The following is a 25,686-nucleotide window of genomic DNA, read 5'->3' as shown; positions in this document are numbered from 1 at the left end:
GGGGCCCCCTCTAGGGCAATGAAGTATTTTGGCCCTCGGAAGAGCTGTGGGTTGCACAACGTTGTGAACGCACTAAATGCTACTGGATTGTACACTTTAAAATGGTTAATTTTTTAATCATGTGACTTTCACCTAAATTAAGAAAAAATTCTTTTTAGAAGGGTGCTCAGTGGTTACGTCTGTGGAACGGCTTACAAACCACAGCTCCTTCTACTGCATGCACAGCGGGGTCACGAAGAGGAGTTCACTGCCACGTTGTTCCCAACAGCAAGGAACTAGAAGCCCCCCAGGTATCCGCCAAGGCAGTGATGGCAAAATGACCGAGGACACCTCCATGGGGGGCAGAGAAGGACAGGGGATTTGCTTTCTTTCTGCTGTATTTCCTGTTTTTTTTCCTCTACAGCCACACTCTTTTTCTTTGCATAATAAAACAGGCGAAGACTCTGCAAGGCCCTTGGCCGTGGGGTCTGGGAGCCGGCGCTGCCCCCCACACTCACCACGGCGATACTGACGGCGTCCTCGTACTCCTTCGTGAGGACGCTCACCAGGGCGGAGGCCAGGAGCAGCAGGATCAGGGGGTTCTTAAACTGCAGAGAGAACACAGGGCAGCGGGGTGGTGGGGGTGGGTTCTTTTGTTTTTGCTCAGGGCCGGGCTTCCAGGCCAGCACTACAGGGACCCCAGGGCTCGGGAGGAAGACCGCCCCCTCCAAAGGTTCTCCTCCACCTGAAATCCCACTGTGCAGTTTCACAGACACTGGCTCCCGGGACTCATTCAACATTGTGCCTGTCCAGAGAGCAGCCCTGGCCCTGCATTGGAGTTCTTGGTCTCACCCTGCCACGTCTCCATGACACTCCAGGTCAGGACCCAGCCCCTCTGGTGGCTTGCCAGCTCTGGTCCAGTGTGGCCAAGGGGTCCCCTTTGCTACGCCAGCTCCCAATGCCATGTATTCCAATCACACCAACCTGTTCCCATAACTGCCTCTTGGGGCTCCGATGATGTCCTTCCTGTGAATGGGTGCCACAGAAACTTCCCAAAAGGATTTTTACCTTATTGCTTTATGTATCTACTCCCACATTTCACACATCTATTACATGGTATAGTAGCTCATGTTACAGACGAATGAAAGGAAACGTAACGCGAACACACAAAAGCAGGAAGAGGGAGAGTGGGCCAAAGATCAGGATCAAAGTAAGAATTAAATTATCGATATGCAAGTCCTATTTTCAGGGTTTCACATGGGGCTGCACACTTGGCCTTGAGCTTCCCAGCAGCCAAGGCAGAAAGAGAAACATGATCAGATGTGTGATTCATGCTACTCACGAACAGAAGCACGTCAATATCATGCCAGTGTGGTGCATGAAGGGATTTAACGCCCCTTACTCCCCACCCCAGACTTGCTGTGCTTCATCTCCTCTGAAAGAGGGACAGGACACTTTGTGGTCAGCTCACCAGCAGCCCCGAGTCAGCCACGGCATCTGTTTTGAATCGTCAAGACTGAGCAACCTGAAGACATTCCACTTTCTTAGCTACGATTTTTCTATGATTGTATCAAGATCTTGAAATGTGCATCAACGTTTCTGAGAAGGACCTTATTCAATCAGCTACAGGCTTCTCCTGAAGGGTGAAGACTTCTATATACGAGTAAACTGTCAGTTAAGTTTGTGGGCTTCGTAAACCACTCCGTGGGCATGAAGTTACAGATTAGAAAAAGGCCTTAGATTAAAACAGTTTAAGGGACACGTCACCCAAAAGCAAAGGGTAGGATCTGTTCACACTCTACTTGGAACAAATCAACTGTAAAGAGGCATCTCTGAGGCATGTGGGGAACACGGACTGTGGACCCGCCACCTGAAGTGGACCAGGCCAATGAAGTGATAACGTACTAGCGGGACAAGAGCATTGCTGCTATGGTTTTAAAAAAAAAAAAAGCAAGAAAAAGGAAATGTCCTCTGATGATAGAGATACATAACAAAGGACAGACGGCAAAAGGATTCCGTATCCAGAATTTGTTTTAAAATGCTGCAGAGAAAAAGGGAGGGATAAAAGTGGGCCATATGAATGGGTAATTATTGAAGGCAGATAATGGGTATGTGGGGGTCATTATATCGTTCTCTCTACTTAGGCATAGTTCTGAAATTTTCCCTAATGAAAGACTGAAAGAAAGGTTTTGGCCAGTGACGTTCTCACAGCATCTGACAGCGCTGGATGTGGGCGGGTCTGGGGGAGCTGGCAGAGGGAGGGGTGCACTCGGCACTGCCTGGCAGAGCTCCCGGCCAAGGCCACACACTCGCCAGTGGAGGCGGACACACCCTTTCCCCAGAAATCCAGGGAGGCTGAAGCGCAAGAGCAGAGGGAACATGAGCTCGGGAAAGCCCAGCGGACGGTGCATTACGTCAGGGCTGCTGCGATGAATGACCGCAGCCTGGGGCTTGAAACAACGTAGGCGGCGTCCCTCTCACTCCCAGAGGCCAGAACTCCACATGAAGGTGTGGGTAGGGCCGAAGTCTCTCTGGAGGTTCTGGGAGAGAATCCTTCCTGCCTCTTCCAGCCTCTGGGGGTGGCCAGCCGTCCGTGGTGTTCTTGGCTTGTAGACACAGCCCTCCAGTCTCTGTTCTGTGGTCACATGGCCTTCTCTTGCCTGTGGGTGTCTCCATGTATCTCCCCTCTTCTTATCAACGACACCAGGCATTGGATTTAGGGCCACCCCAACCCAGTAGGACCTCATCTGAACTAGTCACATCTGCAAAGACCTTATTTCCAAATAAGGTGCTATTCTGAGGCTCCAGGTAGATGTGAGTTTGAGGGGGACACTATTCAACCTAGTACAGAGAGGAATGCCTCAGTCCAGGAGAGCTTCGAGTAAGATGTCATTTCAGCCCTGAGCCCATCACAGGCTTGCCATCCGGTTGGATAGAAGTGAGGTGAGAGACGTGCAAACAGGGGCCGAACACCCAGCACACATCAGCACCCAAATTCTCCAGGCCACCTTCTGAAGCTCAGTTAGCCTCACAGGAGCCTGGCCTCTCCTGCCTCAGGGCCTTTGCAGTCCCCCCCTCCTGCACATCCTTCCTCCAGACCCTTACATGGCTCCCTTCTTCACTTCTTTCAGGTCTCTGCTCAAAGATCAGCCCCTCCGGGCACCAGTCAAACGGCTCCGCTGTGATCACTTTCTAGCACCTGTCCTGTCTCATTTCCCCCCACCACCACTCACTGGCTGATGTATTATGTATGCAGCTGTCTGTCCGTCTTCCCAAAAGCAGAAAGTTGGTCTGGCTGCTGTTCTATGCGCAGTGCCTAGCCCATAGCCAGGAACATAAAAAGCATTTACCTAGAATGAATGAGTGAATGAAGCAGCGAGCACCCATTTTTAGGTGAGGAAACTCGAGGCTTGGTGGTGTGGGAACTCCTGCTCAAGGTCACATAGCAGAGCAGAGATCAGCACTAGGTCCGTCCTCCCTCAGGTGCAAGTCTTCCTGTCCAGGTCACTTCCATAATGCCACCTGGCTCCCTGCCCTCCCCTCCCCTCAGACTACACCCACCTGGGACTTTGGGAGCAGCGGGACTATCTCTGGACAACAGGTCCCTCCAGCCATGGGCTCAGGGCTAGCGCAGGGGTGTGCAGTTCTGGCTGGGGCCACTGAGTGCTGGGACCAGGTGCTGGTCTCTAGCCAGACCTGGACCAGGTGCCACTTTGAACCCCAATTCTGATCCCACGGGCTCAGCCCTCTCCTGAGCTGGACCTGGGCAGTTCTTCAACACTGACATCACCAGTCCCCTTCCTTCCCCACCTTCACACCATCCCCAGCCCCTGCCCAGTCTCATCCAACACAAACGAGTCACCGTGAGTCCCAGCAAACAGGTGCCCGACCCAAGGCGAAGGTCCTACCACATGTGCTGCTCTGGCCGAGGATGGCTGGACTCTTCCTGGCTCGGGGCCCTTTGAAGCACACACATAAAGGGAGACAGGCAGAAAGCGGGTCTGCCGAAGCCTTCCTGGGTGGGGGATGGGCAATACACTGGATCCACAGTAACAATAAAGCCAACCGACATTTATGCACCTCCCACGTGCCCTGCTCTGTGCTAAAGGCTTCAGCGGCACCATTGCTTAGCCTCTTCCTAACCCGACCACACAGGTACTGTTCGGTATCCCTGCTGGAAAAATGAGGGACCTGAGACTCTGAAAGAAACTGAACTGTCCCAAGGATTCTTGTAGGTTAGCCTGATCCAAAAACCTGTGCTCTTAACCGCTATGCTTCAATTAGGGCCAACTGGTAGACATGGCATGGGGGGCACAACGTGTATTAAGTCCTTAACATGCGCTAAGCTGTGCTCGTCTCTTGTAACACTCAGAACGGTAGGTATTTATTAGACCCATTTTCTAGACAGGGACAACTGGGGCTCAGGGAGGTTCAATAACTTCCTCAAAGTCACAAGGCTAGAAACTGGGATTTGAACCCTGGTGGCCTGATTCGAATCTACCTCTGCCTTATGATTCTGGGGCAACAGGTCTTGGGTCAAGCTCAGGTAGGATTCCTAATGGTGATTCTCTTGAGACAGAGAAGTAGGGCTGCCTTGTGGGGAGCTCCCTGTCACTGGAGGACGTGGGCAGGATAATCCTAACATCTGGCACAGAGCAAGTGCTCAACCAACGTAAAGAATTCATAGGTGTGCACAGACAATTTTCCATACTCGTTGAGGATGGAAAAACACGGCCATCGGGAGCAGCCTTCCAATCCTGCGAAGATGCCCACAGACGCACCCCTGAACTGACAAGGCTAAGATGAATAAGCAGGTTCCCTGCTCTAAGAAACTGAAGAGATCTTATTTCTGGAAAGGCCCGGGCTGGAGTCTGTAGGAGTTTTAACAGGGTAAGAGGCAGAAAGGAGGATGGCTGCAGAAACGGGAGAGCGGACCTGGCAGAAGAGGCTGCCAGAGCAGGGCTGACCGAGGCCCAAGGGCAGAAGGGAGACTGTCCATCCCCACCGCCTGGGTCAGCTTGCTTCCCTGAACTGCAGCTTCCAGGAGCCGCCGCAGCTGCCTTCCAACCCTGGGGTTCCGGGAAGCTTTTGGGCTGGCTGGAGCCACCTGTGCACCCAGAAGCTGATTTTGGTGCCAAATGCGTCAAGGAATCATAGCCCCTGCGTGCAGAGACCTGACCAATGAGTGGCGTGGGGACTAGAGTAGAGGAGATCTTGAGGATGCTGCAAGGAGGGCTGTGATTGGTCCCTCACCAACCAATCATGAAGCTTTAAACGCTGAGCCAATAGGAAGGCAGCTGAAGCCTGGGGGCAGCCCAGGAACCACAGACTGGAGGGACAAGAGTCAGGGATGCGAGGGAGTTCAGGAGACCAGGAGGGGAAACCGAGGCAGTCTGAATGCCCTCGGGTATCTGGGGTAGTCAACCTGCTAACTGAGGTTTCTGAACAGATACTGGGTAGGTGGTGGGTGTGCTAACTTCTAGACCACAACTTGCAGCCATGTATATTTCACCTTTTTCTTTCCTCCTCCCAGTGGCTTCTAGGCATCCGACTTGTGTGCAAGCCATTCGGCACAGTGCCAGCACCGAGAGCAGAGGCGAGGAAGGGCAGGAGCTCTGCAGCCAGCTGGCTGGCCTTACCCCCTAGCATGCCACTTACTGCCGTCGGACATCGGGCTCCAGATGCCAGACTATAGGACAGCCAGTTAACTTTGCATTTCAGACAAACAAGGGACATTTTTTGGTTATAATTATATTCCATGCAACATTTGGGACATACTTATACTAAAACAACAACAACAACAACAAAAAAAACCGTACTTATCTGAAATTCAAATTTAACAAGGCATTCTGTATCTTTATTTGCTAAACCTACCAACCCTACACAGCCTGGGGGAAATATTTCAACTTCTCTGTTCATCCTCCTCATCTCAAAATGAAGATTAAGAGGAAGATGAAGTGAGTTAATGCTTACTTATTTACTCACTCAGCATGGTGCCCAGCATTTGAAAACCCCCCAATGAAGGAAACAACTATTACTCAAGCTCATGGCTGCCCGGGTACTTACTGATCTACTCATGGCCACCCCTCCTGCTGGCTAAAACCAGCCTGAATGAGCAGGGAGCCTTCTTTATCTTTGTACCCCTGCACACCAAGACTGGTCCAAGGACACCCCCAATCAGTATTTAAAGAATGAATGATTATCCCGCCCTCTCCGGTTTGCACGGGTTCATGCAAGGGATGACACCTACCTGATCGAGATACTTCTTCCACACCGGTTCGGTGTGATCAGCGACAAACTCATTCCAGCCGTGGACCTGCCTCCGTTGCGACACGGAGAACTCGGACAGCCCATTTTGTAAGTCCACCTGGAAGGACACAGTTAAGCACAGGCTCACTGATGGGCCCTAAAGGACCAGGGAGCCCACCTCACAGAACTCCCACTTCGGAAGCCAGCCACTTCGAACACGGACCAGGAAATCGGGCTGTCCACAAAGGAGAAGGAACTTGTTCAAAGACCCCGAGCAAATAGGAACAGAGAGAGAAGGAACACCCACAGTCCAGTTCTTTCTCAACTAGACTGCACTTCTGCCCCCCAGCAGAAAAGACCACCTTGAGCCTAGATTTCAAGAAGTGGGGTTGTAGTAGGAAATTCCAGAAACATAGAAATGCTTATATCTTCTTCTTTAAAAAAAAAAAAAATAGGCCTAGGGAACCCGAAATGGTACAGCCGCTATACATCACAGTATAGGGATTCCTCAAAAAATTAAAAATAGAATCCCCACATGATGCAGGAGTTACCCTTCTGGGCGTATAGATACCAAAAGAAGTGGGTCTTGACGGGATGTATGTGTACCCATGTTCACAGCAGCGCTATTCTTTTTTTTCCCCAAAGATTTTTATCTGTTTATTTATTTGAGAGAGAGAGAGAGGGAGGATGTGAGTTGGGGGGGTCAAAGGGGGAGGGAAAAGAGGGGGAAAGAATCTCAAGCAGACTGCCTGCTGAGCGTGGAGTCCAACGACGCAGGGCTCCATCCCATGACCCTGAGACCATGACCTGAACTGAAACCAAGAGTCGAGTCAGAGGCTTCACCTACTGAGCCACCCAGGTGCCCGTAGTAGCTTTACTCTCCATAGCCAAGCGGTGGGAGCAGCTCAGGTGCCGTCGGTGGCTGGTACACCAGTCCGGAGAAGGCGGGCTCTACGATCCCACTTACCTGAGGCGGCTTCAGTAGTCAGATTCCCGGAGGTGAAGAGGAGGAGGTGGGTGCCAGGGGCTGCGTAGCGTGCAGTGGGGAGTTACTGTCTCATGGGGACGGAGCCTCCGTTGTACGAGATGCAAAGAGTTCTGGAGGCTGGTTGCACCAAATGGGCTCAATACTCCTGAACTGTACCCTCAACAATGGCTAAGATGGCAAATTTCACGTTGTACATTTTACCATAATTAAAAATTAAAAAACACAATAGGAAAAAGGCCCCTCCTTAGAAACTATTAGAAATTATTGTATCGTACGTACATCGTGCCAGATACAATTTCAAGCCCTTTACACAAACTAATATTAAATCGATAATTATGTAAGCCAACCTTGTTATTCTGCCTGCAGCAAAGGTATCCTCGTTTTTAAAAAGTCAGCAACAAGAAGGCTGTACGGGGTGAAAGAGGTGACAGGGAAAGCTGAACTGATTTCTAGATTCATTTCAAAAGAGAAAGAAAACCAAGCTCATTTGCTGGACAGGGAAGACATCTAGGACAGGCAGGGCTATTTCCTTCCCTTAATACTAACAAGAAGGACTTGAATTTAAACAGATGTTTGAATTATTCTCAAGAAAAGGTTGGCATGATGGGGCACCTGGCTGGCTCAGTCAGTTAAGGGTCTGACTCTTGGTTTCAGCTCAGGTCATGATCTCAGGGTCATGAGATTGAGCCCTGCATTGGACTCTGTGCTGAGTGTGGAGCCTGCTTGGGACTCTCTCTCTCCCTCTGCCCCCCCCCCACTCTCTCTAGAAAGAAAAAGAAAGAAAGAAAGAAAGAAAGAAAGAAAGAAAGAAAGAAAGAAAAGGCTGGCATGAAACTGATTTCCAACTGTCTTGAGATTGTGGCATACGGATTTTTACTTGCTTTCCCAAAGTGTGGTGGGTTATGAGTACATGTACACACACACGCACATATCACTGTGTTGGCACAGTTTTCCAAGTAAATTAAAAACAGACGGCAAGCAACGTTCTTTAGCCTCAAAGAAGAGCTTCATTGAAGGAAGGTTTTGCTTGGTGGTGGTGGTGGTGGTGGTGGTGGTGGTGGTGTGTGTATGTGTGTGTGTGTGTGTGTGTTGTCTTGCACTGGCCAGGAAGTCAAATTCACTTGAGAAACATGTAAGGATTTGGTTTCAGTAATTGCAAACACCTCGGATTATAAAAGAGGAAGTGTGTGAACAGGGGGTGATTAAAAGTTTGAACTTTCAGGCCAGACCACGTGGATTCAGGTCTCACTCCGCTCCTTTGGAACCGCATGGGTTCCCCTGTTCTCTGAAACAGAAATAAGCACACAGAGATTCGGGAGGGTGCCTGTCCTCTGGCAAGGGCCCCATGAGTGTTGGTTCCATTGACAACAATGATGCTGACAGTCCATGTGGGATATCAGAACAGTTCAACGTCAGCAGCATTTTCTAGCAATGATGATAAAACTGTCTAATTTGTGTTGCTTTCTTCTGAAGCTAAAAGCCTTACCACACTGGCATCAAAGGCAAATTCAATTCTTACATAAAATGCTTTGGCCAAATCCTCTTTGTGGCATTTGCTTGCCTCCTTGGGTGACAGAGCTACAACTGTTTTCTCTTTCTCGATGGCTTTCAATTCACACTGTCCACCAATCTGTGAAAGAAGCAGGATTGAAGTTAAGTGAATTGCAATTTTGTACTGATATGCTGTTTTCAAAGTATAACAGACACAGAGAAAATGCACATATCTTAAGCGTACAGCTCAAATTCCCACAAACTGACCCATATAGCCAGGCTCCAAATCATGAAACAGACATTACCAGCCCCTAGAAGCAACTCATGCTCCCCTCCTACCAGAGGAAGGGTGATGGCTGTCATGGTCTCTCTGTCACCATAGGTGAGTTTGGCCAGGTTTGAACTTTATATATAAAAAGTAACCTGCAATGGCTACTCTCCCATGTCTGCTTCCTTCCACTCAGAGGTGTTAGTGAGATTCATGTATGAGTTGCATGCAGGGATGGTTGCTAATTTTCATGGCTGTTTAGTATTCCATGGACTGAGTCTATCACAATTTATTCATCTGTTCTACTCTTGATGGACCTTTGGGTTGTTTCCAGTTGTTGCTTATTACTGATGCATCTATTTTGAAGCAAACTTATTTAACAGAATAGGAACGCACCAAGCTGACAGAGCAGGGCAATAACGAACAGTTAGAATCCTGATTCCTGAACTTCTGGGATCTCAGTCAAATATGTGGTACATTGTAGAGGAAGCTCCCCGATCATGATAGCTGATATCACAGCCCGTTCTGTGTGTCACTTGCAATAACCCAAGGGAAGGGGGGGGAACCCAGCTGAATTCTGGGTATCTGGCAGGCCTGGGAAGCAGCCATATGAAATACCTGAAGGGCACAGGAAGACATGATAGCACAGGAGATCTCAATCAGGAAAATGCTAAGTATTTTTGCAAAGTGATTCCTAGTATTCCGATCCCTCAGGACATGATAATCATCTTTTCCTTTTCCAGCAGGTTCTCAGGCACTGGGAAGGAGGAAGGGGAGTGAGGCAGTGGCCAACTTCTTCCTTCAGCTAGAATAGAGATGGCAAATTCCCCCTTTTCCTTCTTGCCAGCCACCCCCCACCCCGTCCCCAACAGGGTCTCCCAAATGCCTTGTTGCTTAGAAACGCTCTGCCAACCACATCCACTTCCTGGGATTGTTCTCGCTTGTGCCATGACCAGGAAGCATAGCCGTGATTACATTCAATAGGCACCCCCAATTTTCACGAGCTCTCCGTAAATCAGCGTTTAAGAGAAATGTGCATCACAAAATGAGACAGATTTTTTTTTTTTTTTCTGTTCACAAGCTCTGGTTCCATCACCCCAATGCAGACACTCCATTCTTGTTCACACCACACATGGACTTAGTCTTGCCCGGCTGGCTGGCTGTTCCTGGTCTTGCTGTTTCTTTCTGGCTGGGACCACACCCAATTCATTTTTTATATAGCATCTGAATGACCCGGAAAATCGTAAACCCAGTCCCCCTGCCCCGCCAGCACCCCACACACATGCATCATGCTTGAAACACTGGATAGATTCTAGTTGCTGTCAGGATAAAACCCACGGTTTTCCATACGGCTGCAGCAGACCCCACCTCATGCCCCCCACCCCAGCTAAAACTAACTCTTAGACCCAGGAAACACAATGCTGCCAGTTGGAGGAGTCCTGTGTCTTCCAGGAATAGGTCACTCCAGGGCTCCTGCGGGGGTCCTGGTGGCACATTCATGGCCACGACACTGTGCTTTAAATCAGGGGTTCTCAACCAGGGGCAACTTTGCCCCCAAGAGACTCTGGCAAGAGACCTGTTTGGTCATTACTGGGGACAGGGGTGCTACTGGTATCTGGTGGGTAGAGGCCAGACATGCTGCCAAGCATTCTACATGCATCGGGCATGCAAGGAATGGTATGGCACAAAACCTCAGTAGTGCAGAGGGTGAGAAACCCTGTGGCAGACAAGGAAGGGTCATTCTGTCTTGATGTCTTCCCAGGCCAGATCGGTCAGCCCACTCTCCCCTCTCAGCATCCTGACCTCACCCTGATGGCACCTATACAAGTGCCAGCAAGAGATTATCACTGAAATGCCTCTATCCGTGGACAGTGCAGCCACTCTGCAGGGTGGGGACCAGTGCCTGGGACTCGGGGAGTGTTCCACAAGCATTTCTCAGTCAGACTGCAGGACGCCAGTCGAAAGGCATGTGCCCTCAGCTCCACTGAATGGACGACTAGATGCATGCTGTCAGCCACAAGCCTCAGCTTACCCTCACCATCGTGCTGCCCAGGACACAGCCCAGCTCCACTTCCTAGCATGTCACCTCAGGCAAGTGACAACCTCTCTGATCACAATTTCCGCATGTGCACAAAGGCGACGATGATGCTTCCCTCATCGTGCTTTTGTAGAATCAGGCAAGCACGCGTGCGTGATGGGCTTGATGCAGCCAGACCCGACTCCTTTCTGGGCTACGCATCGGAGACGTAGGCTCTCACTTCTCTCATTCACCACAGTGGAGCTTAGGAAGGAGTTGTCTACACTCGCCATCGCTACCTTCTGGCCTCCCATCTCCTTCCCCACCCACTTCCACCAGCCCCCTCCTGGTTCCGGCGCTGTTGGGGCTTGGCTAGGACTTTTTTTTTTTTTTTAAGATTTTATTTATTTATTCAACAGAGATAGAGACAGCCAGCGAGAGAGGGAACACAAGCAGGGGGAATGGGAGAGGAAGAAGCAGGCTCATAGTGGAGGAGCCTGATGTGGGGCTCGATCCCGGAACGCCGGGATCACGCCCTGAGCCGAAGGCAGACGCTTAACCGCTGTGCCACCCAGGCGCCCCTGGCTAGGACTTGAACACCATCCATCAGGGCTCACTCTGTCTCGCTGCGGGGCTGTCAGTTTTGGAGAGTGGAGCCTGTGGATCCAGGGCTGAGCGCGTGCCCCCCGAGCCCCACCTGCGTGCGGGGGACCCTTGCCTGGGACGCTCACACGTGGCCAGCTCATTCCCTCCGAACACACACTCGTATGCATCCATCCGGTGAGAATCCCAGCGCATCCCACTGCCATTAGAGTGGCTCATCCTGACTGAGGTCAGGCGCTCTCTCTGGGGCGCCCCCGGTCCTCGCTTCCCATAAACCTGATGGGGGGGGAGGCACCTCTTCCTTCTCCTTTATTCTCTCTTTTTAAATTAAGATGAAATTCACGTAACATGAAATTAACCATCCGTGGTTAGAACAATTCTGTGGCATTTAGTATATTTCCAATGTTACGCAGCCACCACATCCATCTGGTTCCAAGACTTTCTCATTCCCGCAAAAGGAGAGCTGGGGTGCACCATCAGTCACTCCCCTCTGCCTCCCCCAGCCCCTCGCTGCTGCCACCCATCTGCTCTCTGTCCCCAGGGATTTACCTATTCTGCATATTTCATGTAGATAGAATCACACAATATGTGATCTTCTGTGCCCCGTGGGTGATCTCCAAAGTGTTGTTTGCCCACGGCAAACAGACCCACGCGGGCCTGCCAGGGCTGGTGACAATGTGGGGCCTCCCCAAGCCCTAAGGAAATGGTCTGGAACCTAATGACTTAGAGTGTTCTTAGGGTGTTTTCTCTAAGCAAAGATGGTTCAGAGCTGACATTTAACCTAGCAGTGGCTTCCAGAGGAGCCACCAAGAGCAAATATGACATCTGCTGAAAGATGAGTTGGCTGACAGAGTGAGCTGGGAGCTCACTGCAGGACAGGTGCACACGTGGCACCTTGCAGGGCAGCCAGCCTCCCCTGAGCCAGAAGCCAGGCTTTCTCTGCCTTCCCGTCCAGCTCGGGGGATTCAGTTCACTGCAAACACTTACAGAGTTAGACCCCAGTGATTGCTTCCCTGTTGAAAGGGCTTAGACATTTATTTCTTCAAAATATTTGTCCAGGGGTGCCTGGGTGGAGCAGTCGTTAAGCGTCTGCCTTCGGCTCAGGGCGTGATCCCAGCGTTCTGGGATCAAGCCCCACATCAGGCTTCTCCGCTAGGAGCCTGCTTCTTCTTCCTCTCCCACTCCCCCTGCTTGTGTTCCCTCTCTCACTGGCTGTCTCTGTCAAATAAATAAATAAAATCTTAAAAAAAAAAAAAAGATATTTGTCCAAAACCTTCCCCGTGCCTCCATTTCCCCCTCTGGAAAGTGAGGGTTTTAATAGCAGAGACTCATAAGCTTCCGGGGGGCCAAAAGAAAATCAGACAGAGAGCCTGAGCGCAGCATCTGGTCCCTGAGAAGCATAAGTGAACAGAAACCATGCGAGTGTGCCAAACATTACACGGGACACACGTACAGAAAACATTACTCTTTATCAGAAATGCAAATGCAACTGGGTATCTGGGCAAATCTGGCAGCACTGGGAAGGAAGAAGTCAAGAGACACTCATGCCCCAGGTGGCAGAGTCGTGATGGGGACACTTCACTCTAGAAAGGAGACAGGCAGGGGTGCAATTCGGAGTTGGAGGGGGGAGCTCAGGAGCTGTGAGAAAACCAGCCTTGAAGAAGGTACAGGAGTGAGTTCCCCGGGAGCGGAGAGGGGACCGCCTGGGCTCTGGAAGAAAAGGCGGGAAGGTGCCAAGCAGAGGAAATGGTCCAGTTGGGGAACCCCAAGTGCTGTGAAATAGTGACAGAGTGGGGCTCTGACGGGTTTCAGAGGGAAGGATGGAGCCAGAGAGGAAGTCAAGGGCCCAGGGAGCCACACGTTCCTGACTCTTCAAGAATTTCACAGTATGGGTGGATGCAGTCACTGGGCTCAAGGCGCTTGGAGAGGAAGAATGTAAGGGTCACAGTAACCCAAGAACAATCAGGCAGCCAGGGTCATTTGGGGGTGACATTTGAGATGAGGGGCAAATGACCCAACTCCATGCAAATGCTTCCTTCTTTCTCAGACTTCTGCAACGGCCTCTCCTAAGGCATGTATCTGTGAATTACTGGGTTATACATTAGCCTGTGGTCCTTAACACATTGTCCTCAGGCCAGCATCAGCCGGAACGTGTTCGAAAGGCAGATTCTCAGGCCCCACCCTAGATCTAATGGATCAAAAGCTCTGGGCATGGATCCTGCCCTCTGTGCTTTAATGAGTTCTCCAGGGGACTGCAACACACTCCAAAATTGGAGAACCACTGGGATCTTGTAAATACATTGCTGTGGCCTATCCCCAGGCCAACTAAGGAGTGGGGCTCAGCCAGCAGGAGTCCAAAAAGCCCCAGGTGATTCTAATACGCAGCCAGAGCTGAGATGAGGATACATAGCTGGGAGATGCACTCACAGGGCACTCCTATAGAGTCTGGTTTTAAGGGGCCGCCATCTTGGAGATCGAAGGCCATGGCCAATGGACCGAGCACGAGGTTGGGAGAGCTGGGCTGAGAGATGTAGAATCAGTTCAAGCAGGGAGGGTTCCTTCTGCTTCCTGGGGGAGGGGTGAGGATGAAACCTGAGGCAGCAGGTGCCCCCACATCCTTCTAGAAGTTGGGCAGACAAGAGAAGGAGATGCCCAAGGAAAGCGTGGCTGAGAACAGCTAACAGGTCATGAGGATAAAATATCACCCTAGCACAAGACATAACACAATAATGCAGCAGACAGAACAGCTAACAGTCTGATATCAGACATCCTGCCCAGCATTCGACATCCACAATGCCATTAAATCACCCTGCAGCCCTTTGAGGTGGGTCCACTTTTCATCCCCATCCCACAGATGAAGAGATGGCTAAACTGGCCGCCTCCTGGACCAGCAATTTGTCGCTTCATAAAACACGAGGAAACATCTTGGCAGGAATTGTGCTGAGCAGAGGACAGAAGGGAGGAGGCACATAGAGAAACATGACTTTCTGGAACCCCTAAGGGGAGTAGGGGCAGAGGTTGGTGGGAACAGGGGAGAAGCTGAGCCTGAATGACGCCCCCCAAGAGACGCCTCCGTTCTGATCCCTGGAGCCTGTGACCATGTGGCCTCACATAGCAAATGGGACTCTGCAGGTGTCATTAAGGAGGTCTTGAGCTGGGGAGGTGACGGTGGATGATCTGGGTGGGCCCCAGGTGCTCACAGGGTGCTTGTAAGATGGAGGCAGGGGGTGGAGAGGAGATGTGAGGACAGAAGCAGGGCGTGGGGGGGGGGTGACAGGATTCCCAGTGCTGAAGGTGGAGGAAGGTCCACGAGGCAAGGAATGTGAACCACCTTCAGAAGCTGGAAAAAGGCAAGGTAACAGATTCGTCCTGGAACCCCCAGAAGGAATGCAGCCCTGCTGACACCTTGATTTTAACCCAGTGAGACCCGTGTCAGACTTCTGACCTCCAGGACTGCAAGACGATGAACTTGTGCTGTTTAAGCCACCAGGTTTGTGGTCACTTGTTACAGCCGCCCAAAGACCCTGACGCACCAGCCACCATGGGCCCGACAACGAAACCATCGTCTGAGCTCCCAGACTCCCTGTTCTCACCACAGCCAGCACGTCGCGGATCTGCCTGTCCACCTCCCACACCAACCGGCAGCCTCACGGAGGAGCGGCCGCTCATACCCAGCGTACTCCCAACCGAAGGCACAGTGCTGCAAACAAAAGGTGCTCAAAAACATTTGTGGGAGGGAGGGAGGCGGGGAGGGAAGAAGGGGCACACAGCAGAGCAGCGTGGAAGGTCTCCATACCCCCAGACGCCGGGAGCCACGCCAGATCCAGGACAGGAGGGAGGGCTGCCAAGGACAAGAGCCTGTGCGGACGGCTAAGGGGGCAGCAGCTGGAAGGTACAGTCATGCGTTACAGAATGCGGGGCTTCGCCTTGGTGGTGGCCGAGCAAATGCCCTGTGCCGTGGCCAGTGCCACCGGCCTGAGCCTGTGCTGAGTCTCCCCTCTTCAAGTGAGCCCTCGTTGGTCCCCTCATCCACTCCCCACCTTCTCATGGTATGCGAGAACCTCAGGAAAGCAGACACAGTCCCTGCCCTAAAACGAGAAACTACACAGCAAGGTGGTTTGAAAGAATAATCAGAACAATTAGGAAGAAGAGAAACCGTAAAAGTATGAGAAGAAATCACGGACTATGTTGTTTTGTTTTGTTTTAAATCTCAGCATGAAAAGGACTTTCTGAGCACCAGACAAAGGCAGATGCCATGAAGGAAAAACCTGATGAATTCACTGCACCACAACAGGGTTGTCTTCTGGGAAGTGTGCTACAAGGTCCGAGGACAAACGCCACGCTGGGGAAAGTGCCGGCGGTTCCTAACGCGGACGATGACTAATTCCGTGCACAAAGAGCTCCGACTCATGAAGCAGCAAAAGACCACCAGCTCATGTTTTTAAAAAATGGACGAAGGTTATTAACTAAGGGTTCCCAGCAAGGAGGCGATAACTTTGAAATGTAAAAAGAGCATCGAACCCCTGAAAACCGAGTGCGTCTGAGAACGGCCCGAGCGCGCCAGCCTTCGCCTGTCTCCTGGGGCAGGTGCAAGTCTAGCACGTGGTGCTGGGGGCAGAGCTTTCAGAAGGCAATTTGGCAGCATCAGGGTCTAAAACTGCCCAGTTCTAGCAATCTCTGTTTTGGACTTACTAACTGCAGGGTAGTACCTGTTCGAAATCGTCCACGGCAATCCTGTCTACAGCAGCCGACTACTGGAAACCCCCGTGGCCATGAAACACTGTGCTGCCATCAAATCAGACCGTGAAAGCTTTTTATTTACCTGTATGGGAAATCTGAAACACGTACTGAAGTATAAGCTACACACGGTTGCATGCGCAAATATTAAGTGTGCACCTGGGTGCCTTCCTGCATACGTGGGCACCTGAGCGACCCCCACGCCGACGCAGGGGAGAAGCTCTTTGGCACCCGGAAGGCTGCCCCATGCCCACTCTCCGTCAATGGCCCCTTGGAAGATGAGTCTTATCCACGTGGACTTACTCTATTTTGGAACACCAGAGAAATAAATATAAACCATACAAATGTCCTCTTGTGTCTGTCTCCTCGTACCCAGTGTTACCGCAGCGAGATTCACCTGAGTTGCTCCGTGAACAACCGTGATGAAAAACCGTAATCCATCCTCTCTTGTTGCCCTGTCCCATTTCAAGTATCCCACTGATCCAATATGCCACAATTCACTTAACTATCTGCATGTGGTTGGGCATTTCGGTTGTGGCTCGTTTGGTCTATTATCCATGACACTTCCACCAACAGTCGTGTGCAGGTCTGCAAGCAGGCGCAAGCCCTCGTTTCTCCCAGGTGGGATGCTGGGTCATTGGCACACGTGCCTGGAGTGATTCTGGACACTGCCAGGCAATTGTCCCAAGTGGTGGTCCCATTAACAAGAAAAGCAGCAAAGGTGCATGATACCGTGAGTACTAAGTGAGCCTACAGATCATGCAAAGGGAAAGGAAACCAGGGCTGGTTGCCTTTGGGGCTGGGAAGGGGGTGGCTAGAAGACAGGGCAGCCAGAGACTCCGAAGGTACTCCCGTTTGCATCTTCTTGAATCTTGAGTCACCAGTTTGAATGGCTGATTCAAAGGGGGAATGGCGGTGCAGACCAAGCGTGGGGGGCAGAGCCTGTGCAGGAGGGGAGGGGGCTTCCTAGTGGAAGGAGTGCTGGAGAATCCAAGATCACACAGACGCTCAGGCAGGTGGGGAGGACAAGCCCCCTGGGATGCACAGAGCAAAGGCTGGCTCACATGGGGACGCTCACATCGGGGAGAAGGGAGGCAGGCAACCCCACGGGGCCTGCCCAGGACTCTTTCATGTTAAGGGGAAACAGTCCTGAATGAGCAAACTGGGTGGAGGGAGTGCTGTCTGCCCAAGGACTCACTGATCTGGGCTCTCTTCTACCTCCCCCAGCTGCCAACTGTGCAACCCTCCACCAGGCCCTTGACGTCCCTGAGGCTGTCTCCTCTGTAAGACGGGAATCATCACATCCCCACACCCTGGACTGCGGAGGCAGGGCTCTTAAATTCCAGCCTCAGGTCAACCTGGGTTCCAGATGCATTTTCCAGTCCCTGAAATTCTATCTAGGCAGTGTTTGCGATCTGTGTGTGGGGGATGGCGGTGTGACCCCACCCAACGAAACACTACCCATAGGACAGAACAAGACACACGGAGCACACATCTTTTGTGGCCATTGGATGGCCAATGTGGTCAGGGACCCGATGAGGAGATGCCTGAGCGAGGTGGTGGCCAACGTGACCGGGGGCCACCAGGAAGGGGAGGAGACTGGGTACATGCAGGGCAATTGTGCAATAAGTAAACATACCACCACTCTCACTGGGGAAGGGAGTGATGGATCTAGAAAGAGCTGGCACCAACCTTGTGGTAGCCACTGGATTGGATGGAATCGATGCATATATTTATAGTACGCACACACACAGAGAGCTATAAACGCGGATCTCACAGTGTGCACACACATACACACACCCCACCCCCTGGGAGGGCCCAGCAGCCACAAACCGCAGGAGCATGAGGACACACTGAGTTTTATCAGAGCTTGATTTATAACGACTGTTCTTCTACTAAAAAGAGCCAAGACTCCTGGGAGAAATGCCTGCTTCCGGGGTTGGGGCAGGGAAACGATCAAATGAGCCCAGACTTTCTTGTGATGCCAGGAAGCAGGGACATGCTCAGGGACATGCTGGGGGCGCTCATCTCTGGCAAGTGGGAAGAAAATCCAGAAGACACAGTGGAAGCTCCTATTCGCCATTTCTGGGACATCAAAATAAAAACAGTTAACAAATGTTGGCACACTTCTTTAAACAGGAACTCATGAGTTCACGGTAAGATGGACGAACGAATGAATGCATGAATGGATGGAGGAATGAGCACACGGAGGGGCAGCTCTCCCTCCTCCCAGAACACCAAGGAAGAAAGGAGCGAGCAACGGAACTAGAAGATGGGCAAGTAATCGATCCGGACGGGGACCATCCACGGACGCTAGAACCACAGAAACAGGGTACTGACACAGCCTTCACATGACTCTCTGTGAAACACTTACTAACTACAACGGGGAGGTGGGTAACTTTACGCAAGAGAAAGCTGAGCGGGAGGAGTTGGGAGAACTCTGGCACCCAGTACACATTGGCTGCCCGGGGTCCCAATTCCCGGGACAGCTGTGTAACCCCGGGCAACCTGCTGCACTCCCCAAACCTCAGATTTCCGCAGGGATTTTTTTTTTTTTTTTAAGGATTCAAAATAACATGGTGCACCCATAGATGTTCACTGGAACATTCTTCTAAAAATTAAAAAAGAGGAAACCATCTAAATGCCCATCGGTAGGGGCTGGGTTACATAGAAACCCCTATGTAGCCAGTGAAGAAGAATGTTCTCTATCTGTATATACTGCAGGGGCATGGAGAGGCTGGAGAGGTTGCAGATGGTGTGCACAGTATGATTTTATGTCTGTTTTCTTAAAGAGACACTATGTAATTGTATGTAAATAATAATTACTGAGATCGGGGGCTACCCTAAATGCTTTGCTCATACTGAATCATTCCCTTCCACAATGGATCACTGCAGTGAATACCCCGTTGTACAGAAAACCAAGGAATTTGCTGGGGGAGGGGGGCTCACCACCGGCAAGTGGCAGAGGAGAATTTGCACGCAGGTAGCCTGGGCTGCCGGTGTCAGTGGTCAGGTGTCAGCCTCTCAGGAACCGCATAGCAAAAGGGGCCAGGAACCCCAAGCAAACAGTCATCTGATTACTGCAAACTGATTAGACATGAACAGTACTTCCCTCCACCCCCCACCGAGGAGCAAAGTGGGAGCAAACAAGTGCCCAATGGAGGAGGAATCCCCTCTTGTGCACATTTTTATTGTGGCTTATGAAGAAAAAAAAAGTTTAGAAAGGAAAAAGAGGGAGGGAAGGAAAGAAAAATATGTATAGTTCCTGGTTCATAAAAGATAGTCAAAGAATAGCAACTAATATTAGCATATTTCAATGATCAAGGAAGGCAAAACTATCAGTCACATTGCAACGCTGGAATGTGGGGGAGGGAGGGACAGAGAGAGGGACAGCTGCAGGAAGGGGATTCCTGAAACTGAAGAATGAGACTCTGCAGAATCCCCCTGGTCAGATACCTCCCAGATCAGAGGAGGGAGGCCAGCTTGGCTTGGAGAAATCTGTAGTAGCTTGAGTACAAGTCTCAGCAACCCAAAGCCCTGCCACCTCCTCCAGGAAGTCTCCCTGGATTACACTTAGCAGTAAAGTCTTTACTGCAGCAGTAAAGTCCCCACCACTCCCCCACACACAGGCTGTGTCCAGTCCCTGTTTTACATGTGTTTTCCTTCATGGGGCTTATCCCCCTTTGTAATTCTATACATACTACTAAAATTATTTGAGAACTATGTGTCTATCCCACCAGACTGTAAGCTCCACTCAGTAGGGTCAGTGTTTTACTCACTACTTCATCTCCAGTGCCTCCAAAAGGGTCTGGCAAACAGGAGGATGACTGTCCAAGGAATGAAGAAGCTAATTGTTCAGAGCAGTGGTTCTCAAACCCAAGTGAGCATCAGACCCACCCGAGGGCTTGTTAAGACTCAGAATGCTGGTACCAGACTGTGTCTAGAGAAAAGCTAATCTACAGAAAGAATGGACAAAAGCAGGGGACAGCCAGAAGAATAGTCTGTGTGGGGGCTGAAGTGGGGGAGAGCAAACAGGAAGAACTTGTTAGCATATCTGACTACTGACTTTATGCCCAGTGACCCCCAGCAGGGCCAGTCCCACGGGCGTGCTCAGAAGGCCGTGTGCTTCACGCAAGGCCCTGCTGTCGTCCTCTTGAAATTCTTGGTCTTCCTTTTGCACTGGGGCCCGCACATGATGGAGCCGGTCCTGCCCCCACCACTGAGCTCTTCTCTGGGCACAGGGCTGCACGCGCAGCCCAAGTCAGACAACAAGACAGTGACAGATTCTTAATAAAAATTACTGTCACTTTTTGAACTAAGCATCGCACCGAGAGTTTTAATAAAAACTATCACTTTTTGGATGAGGCATATGCAAAGGATTTTACACAATTCTCATTTATTCTTTTTTAACGACTACATTCACCGAAGGAAGGCAGACAGTGAGCCAAGAAGCGTGCGGAACACTTGCACTGACCACCTCATCCATCTGCTCCACAGAAAGCCAGCGACCCCCGCGATCAAGAATCACATGTTCTACCGACTGAGCCAGTCAGGAGCCCCTAGACTCTCTTCTAATCAATAGAACACGGCAGAAGTGATAGGATGTCACTTCCAAGGTCGGGTTATAAGAAGCCTGTGGCTTCTAGGCTTTTATGGATGCCTTCTCAATCTCTCTTGGATCATTCGCTCTTGGGGAAGCCAGCTGCTGAGCCATGAGGCAGCTCTGTAAACGGGCCCATAGAGTCAGGGTCCAAGGCCTGCAAACAACCGTAAGAATGAGTTTGGAAGTGAATCCTTCCCCCCTTCCACACCGTGAGCCTTCAGATGAAACCACAGCCCCAGCCAACAGCTGGACAACAACCTCATGAGAGACCAGAACCAGGAGCTTCCAGCTGAGCTGCACCCAGAGTTCTGACGAAGAGAAACCACGAGATGAGCATTTGTTGTTTCAAGCCACTGCATTTTGGAGTAATTGGTTACACAGCAACAGATAACCAATATAACCATTCGACATCAGTGGCTGAGTTCTAAAAAAAAATCACTAGTCATGTCAAAATTCAGTTGCGACATTTGTACTTTATGATTTTACTATAAACTTAGTTTGATTTCTTGAGCTGCGTTGTACGCACACAGCTACATTTATTCCAGGTTTTATGTTTATACTTCTTGAAGTCACCTTTTGATACAAACAATTTAAGACACCACTGGAAGGTTGCCGTATGTTGCTTCAGGAAGAAGTCCTATCTTGCTGTATTTTGAGAAACACGAAGGATGTGTGTGTGTCTCAGAAGTCCGTCCTGTGCACTGTCTTCCGGCAACCCAGGTGTGATCTCTTGGAAATGCAAATCTGATTGTGTCTGTTTTGTTTATTGCTTTCCTAATGTTTGGTGCATCTGTGAATGAGTGAATGATTGTCATGACCTGATTTAAACCCTCCAATAGTTCCCCGCTGCTCTAGGGATAAAGCCCAAATTCTTCATGGTGGCCCAGAGGCTTTTCGTGGTTCACCTCTGCAACCTCATCCTTCTCACAGCCACCCCTGCCCCTCACCCCCTCTGCCCAGAATGGCCATGACTTCTGTCCCTCTCCCAGCACGCTCCTCCTGGTCTTTGCCACTCTTAGGAATCTTAAACATCCCTCCCCCTCCCGGCTGTTGCATACCTGCCGGTAAACAGTCAGCCATGCTCTGAAGTTTGGTACCCATCTCTGCCCACCAGCAGAGCGGGGAGTGTGCGCATCTCCTTCTACACCCCACCCCTGCCGTGCAGCATGGGCCTGACACGCAGCAGATGCTCCGTGAATCTGGGCTGAATGAATGGGTGACCACGCCATGAGTCTGCTGGAACCCCATCTTCCCCTTGGAGAGCCCCAGGAGGATGAATCAGTTCACAACCAGGAAGGCAGCACGGGGTGGAGCCGCACCAGACTCGGTTAAGAGATGGCAGCTCTGAGGGTCAAAGATAACTTCCCTGGAGTTGGCACCGAGTCATCGGAAAGCAGGAATTTCTGGTCCAACATTCTCCTCACCCACCATTCAGGTTAACACAGAGAAGGTTTACTCCAGTAGTTGAATTAAGAGGACATCTCAAACCCCTTCCTTGTCGTGACACTGGAAATATGGCAAGAACGAGGCATCTTCAGAGCCCTGAGCACTCTGCTTAGATTCAGCCTCTGATGCCGCTAACTGGGTCCTCCCTGGCCCCCGCCTCGACCACGTGTCCCCTGCCTGGCCACTCTGCTTTCTTGTTCCCATGATATCCCAGAGCCCTGGATCTCCGATTCAACATCTCTTGGTTTCTCCATCACGTGGGGGCCTCCCCCACGAACTTTGTTTTGTACACCGCTGTACCCTTACGCCTGGCCCCACCTATGAGCCTCCATGTCCTCATCTGTCATATGATTATAATAAAACTGACCTCGGCACAGAGAGACCCAAAAGAAGACACAGCAAGTTCTCGGTAATAATTAGTATCGTAAGTGAGGTGGCTGGGCAAAGTGGCGGGGGGTTCGGGGGCTGCCCAGAACAACGCATTCAACAAACGCTCCTCAAAGACAGTGACGACTCTTGCAGAAATGACCGCTGTGAGCACATTTGCTTCTTTTTCCATTCTTCTTGGCAAAAAAAGGTTCAAACGGGGGGAAGTAAGTATGAGAACAAAGGAGGATCAGTCTCTGAGTTGAGCTGGTGGGAAACAGGTCGCTCCCCCCCCCATCACACCCCCAGCTCCTTTCATGCAATCTCCTGGCTTGCCCCAGGAGCCTTCCGAGACAGGACATTTTTTCACCCAGGCTTTGCTGCCTGCGACCTGGGTCCCCCCTCTCCCCTCCACTCCCCATGGCCACGTCATCCACCATGCACCCTTCAGGGTGCTTCCGAGAACATCTAGGTCCACGACCAAGTGGGTGAGCCCCCCACATACCTACAGGCGGGTTGAAGGCCTGTCATTCCCTTGAGGACCCCTCGGAAAAGATCTGGAGGAATGAAGTCCACTTTGGTGCAGAGGTCAAATTCACCCCAGCATCTCTGGTCATGTTACATCACCCTCACACCTGGCACACCTGGACACCTGAACATCTTATTAAATCTAATCATGATCAACTATACATCAGGGGTGCTTGAAAAAGACCCAGCTTGACGAAAAAAACAAAAGTCAGAAAGAAAGACCAACAAAAAGTAACGTAGAAAAGGCAACAGTATTGGCAAACTGACTTCAAACTCCTTTAGCAGAACTCAGGGCATGACATGCAGGTAGAGAAATCAATCTCAGAAAGACAATCAACCTCTACACCCAATCCGTCTTGAACCCACACGTCACTTCAGAAACAGAGGATGTGAGAACTGCTAGTTACACAGCCCTGTGGTCCTATCACCCTAGTCCCAGAATTCTGCTAACCTTCAGATATAAAACCCTATTTTTTTTTAACGCACAAATATTTAGGAATCATACCACCAAACCGTTTTGACTAATTTTCCTCCCAAAGAACGACAACAAATAGTTTAAATCAAGTTTTTTTTCCCATCTGATCTTTTCCATTAAAAAGTAAATTTAACTGGGGGGGGGGGAGGCACCTGGGTGGCTCAGTCGTTAAGCGTCTGCCTTCGGCTTAGGGCATGAGCCCAGGGTCCTGGGATCAAGCCCCGCATCAGGCTCCCTGCTCAGTGGGAAGCCTGCTTCTTCCTCTCCCACTCCCCCTTCTTGTGTTCCCTCTCTAGCTGGCTGTCTGTCTCTCTCTGTCAAATAAATAAATAATATCTAAAAAAAAAAAAAAAAAAGTAAATTTAACTGGGAGGCTTCCCTTCCCCAGACGGCCATGGCAAGGCTGTATTCTCCTGGGCTCGCCCAAAGCACTCTTTCGGGAATTTTATTTTTGAATGACTGATTAGGCTGAAAAGAAAAAACGTGCCATGTCCCCGAGATGCTTTTGCAGGAATTCAGTGCTCTCTGCTCTCATATCCTGCAAGATGCAAAGCTTGTACTCTTACAAAGCTACGAAGAAAGTCGCCGGGTCATCCACTGACTGACCCTGGCTTCACCAAGTGGAAGAGCTTTTTTGGACAGCTTTTTCATTTCAGCCGCTGAAAAACTCCTCGCCCCAACCCTCCCACACCTGGGGCCTGATAATCCTGTTGATTTCTCCTAGAGGGTCCCCTGGAAGTTGCAAAGTCAACATACAAACCTAAGTGCTTTCCAAAACTGTTCAAGATGTAGGAAGCAAAGCTGGGAGGCCTGGCTGCTCTTTACCCGATTTCCACCATTATTACTATTATTGCTAAAGCATTTTCCCCAGGCGTTTCTGGTTTTGCGCTTTTTTTTTTTTTACATCACTTTAATTTTTTGTTTTTTTCCAATTCAAGTAACTTAAAAAAAAAAAAATCCATACAGCAGCCTGAGTGCGGAGACCTAGGAATTTAAATTCTCTGGGGTCAGAGAAACGTAGGTGAAGTTCCTAGCTGTGTCGTTTGATAGCTGGGTGCGTCTTAAGGGACACATGAAACCTCTCTCTGCCTCAGTATCAAATCCACAAAATGGGCTGTCCTAAGAGGTTAAATGGCGCGAGCCCAGCTCAGGGCAGAAACGCGAGCTGGCGTTGCTAGGAAGACGGCTTCTTTCTAGAGCCAGGGGCAGGAGGGCGAGTTGCTGGAGTGCAGCCCGCAGCCCGCGGACGGGGTCTTGGGGGAGGGTGGGGTGCGGTGGGGCGGAGGGGCAGGTCGCCCAAACTCACCAAGATTTCCAACTCGCTCCTCTCCAGCGGCTCGTACAGGTGGCCCGCGCCCGAGAAGGCGAGTTTCTGCAGGAACTGAGAGAAGCGTCTTTCGACCATCGTGACCAGGCGGAGCCCCCTAACTCGGCCTCCCGTCCGCCGACAGCCGCTCCTGCCCGCGTCCCTCGGTCGCTAGCGTGGCCGGGACTGGCTGCGCGCGCCCAAACCTCCAGGGCCAGGCCTGGGTTACCAGGTAGCCGCCTACCTGCCCGGCGCAGGTGGGGCCCCGCCCCCGGGGCGGAGCGGAGCGGCCTGCCCGGCTGCACCCGGCGCACCTGGCCCCGCCCCGGGGGCGGGCAACGGGCTTCGCTGCGGAGTCTCAGAGCTCGGGCTGTTTCCCAATCTTGCCCAATCCTAAGAATCACCTGGAGCGAGGGGTGGGGTGGAAGTGGGCGAGCGGACGCTTGTTGAAAATGCGGATTCCCGGACCTCGCCTTACCCTGTGTCACTGGGTCTGGAGCCGGTCGGGGAGCTGGACTGTAACGAACTCGCGGTGGTTCTCAGGAGGGCAGCGGAGTGCGGTCAATCCTAAGGCGCTGGGAGCGCCGCCGACAGGCGCTGAGTCACACTCCTACCGATGCTGTGCGGCTC

General features: G+C 51.1%; 1 protein-coding gene across 1 annotated transcript in view; it reads right to left on the bottom strand.

The window, feature by feature from the left end:
• Positions 1–25,155, bottom strand: part of ATP2C2 (ATPase secretory pathway Ca2+ transporting 2) — a 58,792-nt gene extending 33,637 nt beyond the window's left edge. Inside the window, exons 1-4 of the mRNA XM_040634367.1 lie at positions 25,057–25,155; positions 8,736–8,846; positions 6,230–6,346; positions 498–587 (exon numbers count right to left, since the gene is read on the bottom strand). Coding sequence (XP_040490301.1) covers positions 498–587; positions 6,230–6,346; positions 8,736–8,846; positions 25,057–25,155 — 417 coding nt within the window. The remainder of the gene's footprint in view (positions 1–497; positions 588–6,229; positions 6,347–8,735; positions 8,847–25,056) is intronic.
• Between the last annotated feature and the right edge of the window lie 531 nt (positions 25,156–25,686).

The sequence above is a fragment of the Ursus maritimus genome, unplaced genomic scaffold (genome assembly GCF_017311325.1).
Source record: "Ursus maritimus isolate PB19 unplaced genomic scaffold, ASM1731132v1 scaffold_19, whole genome shotgun sequence".
In the NCBI taxonomy this organism is placed as follows: domain Eukaryota; kingdom Metazoa; phylum Chordata; class Mammalia; order Carnivora; family Ursidae; genus Ursus; species Ursus maritimus.
Note: the sequence above shows the minus strand (reverse complement) of the source record. Positions and strands in the feature narration are given on the sequence as shown.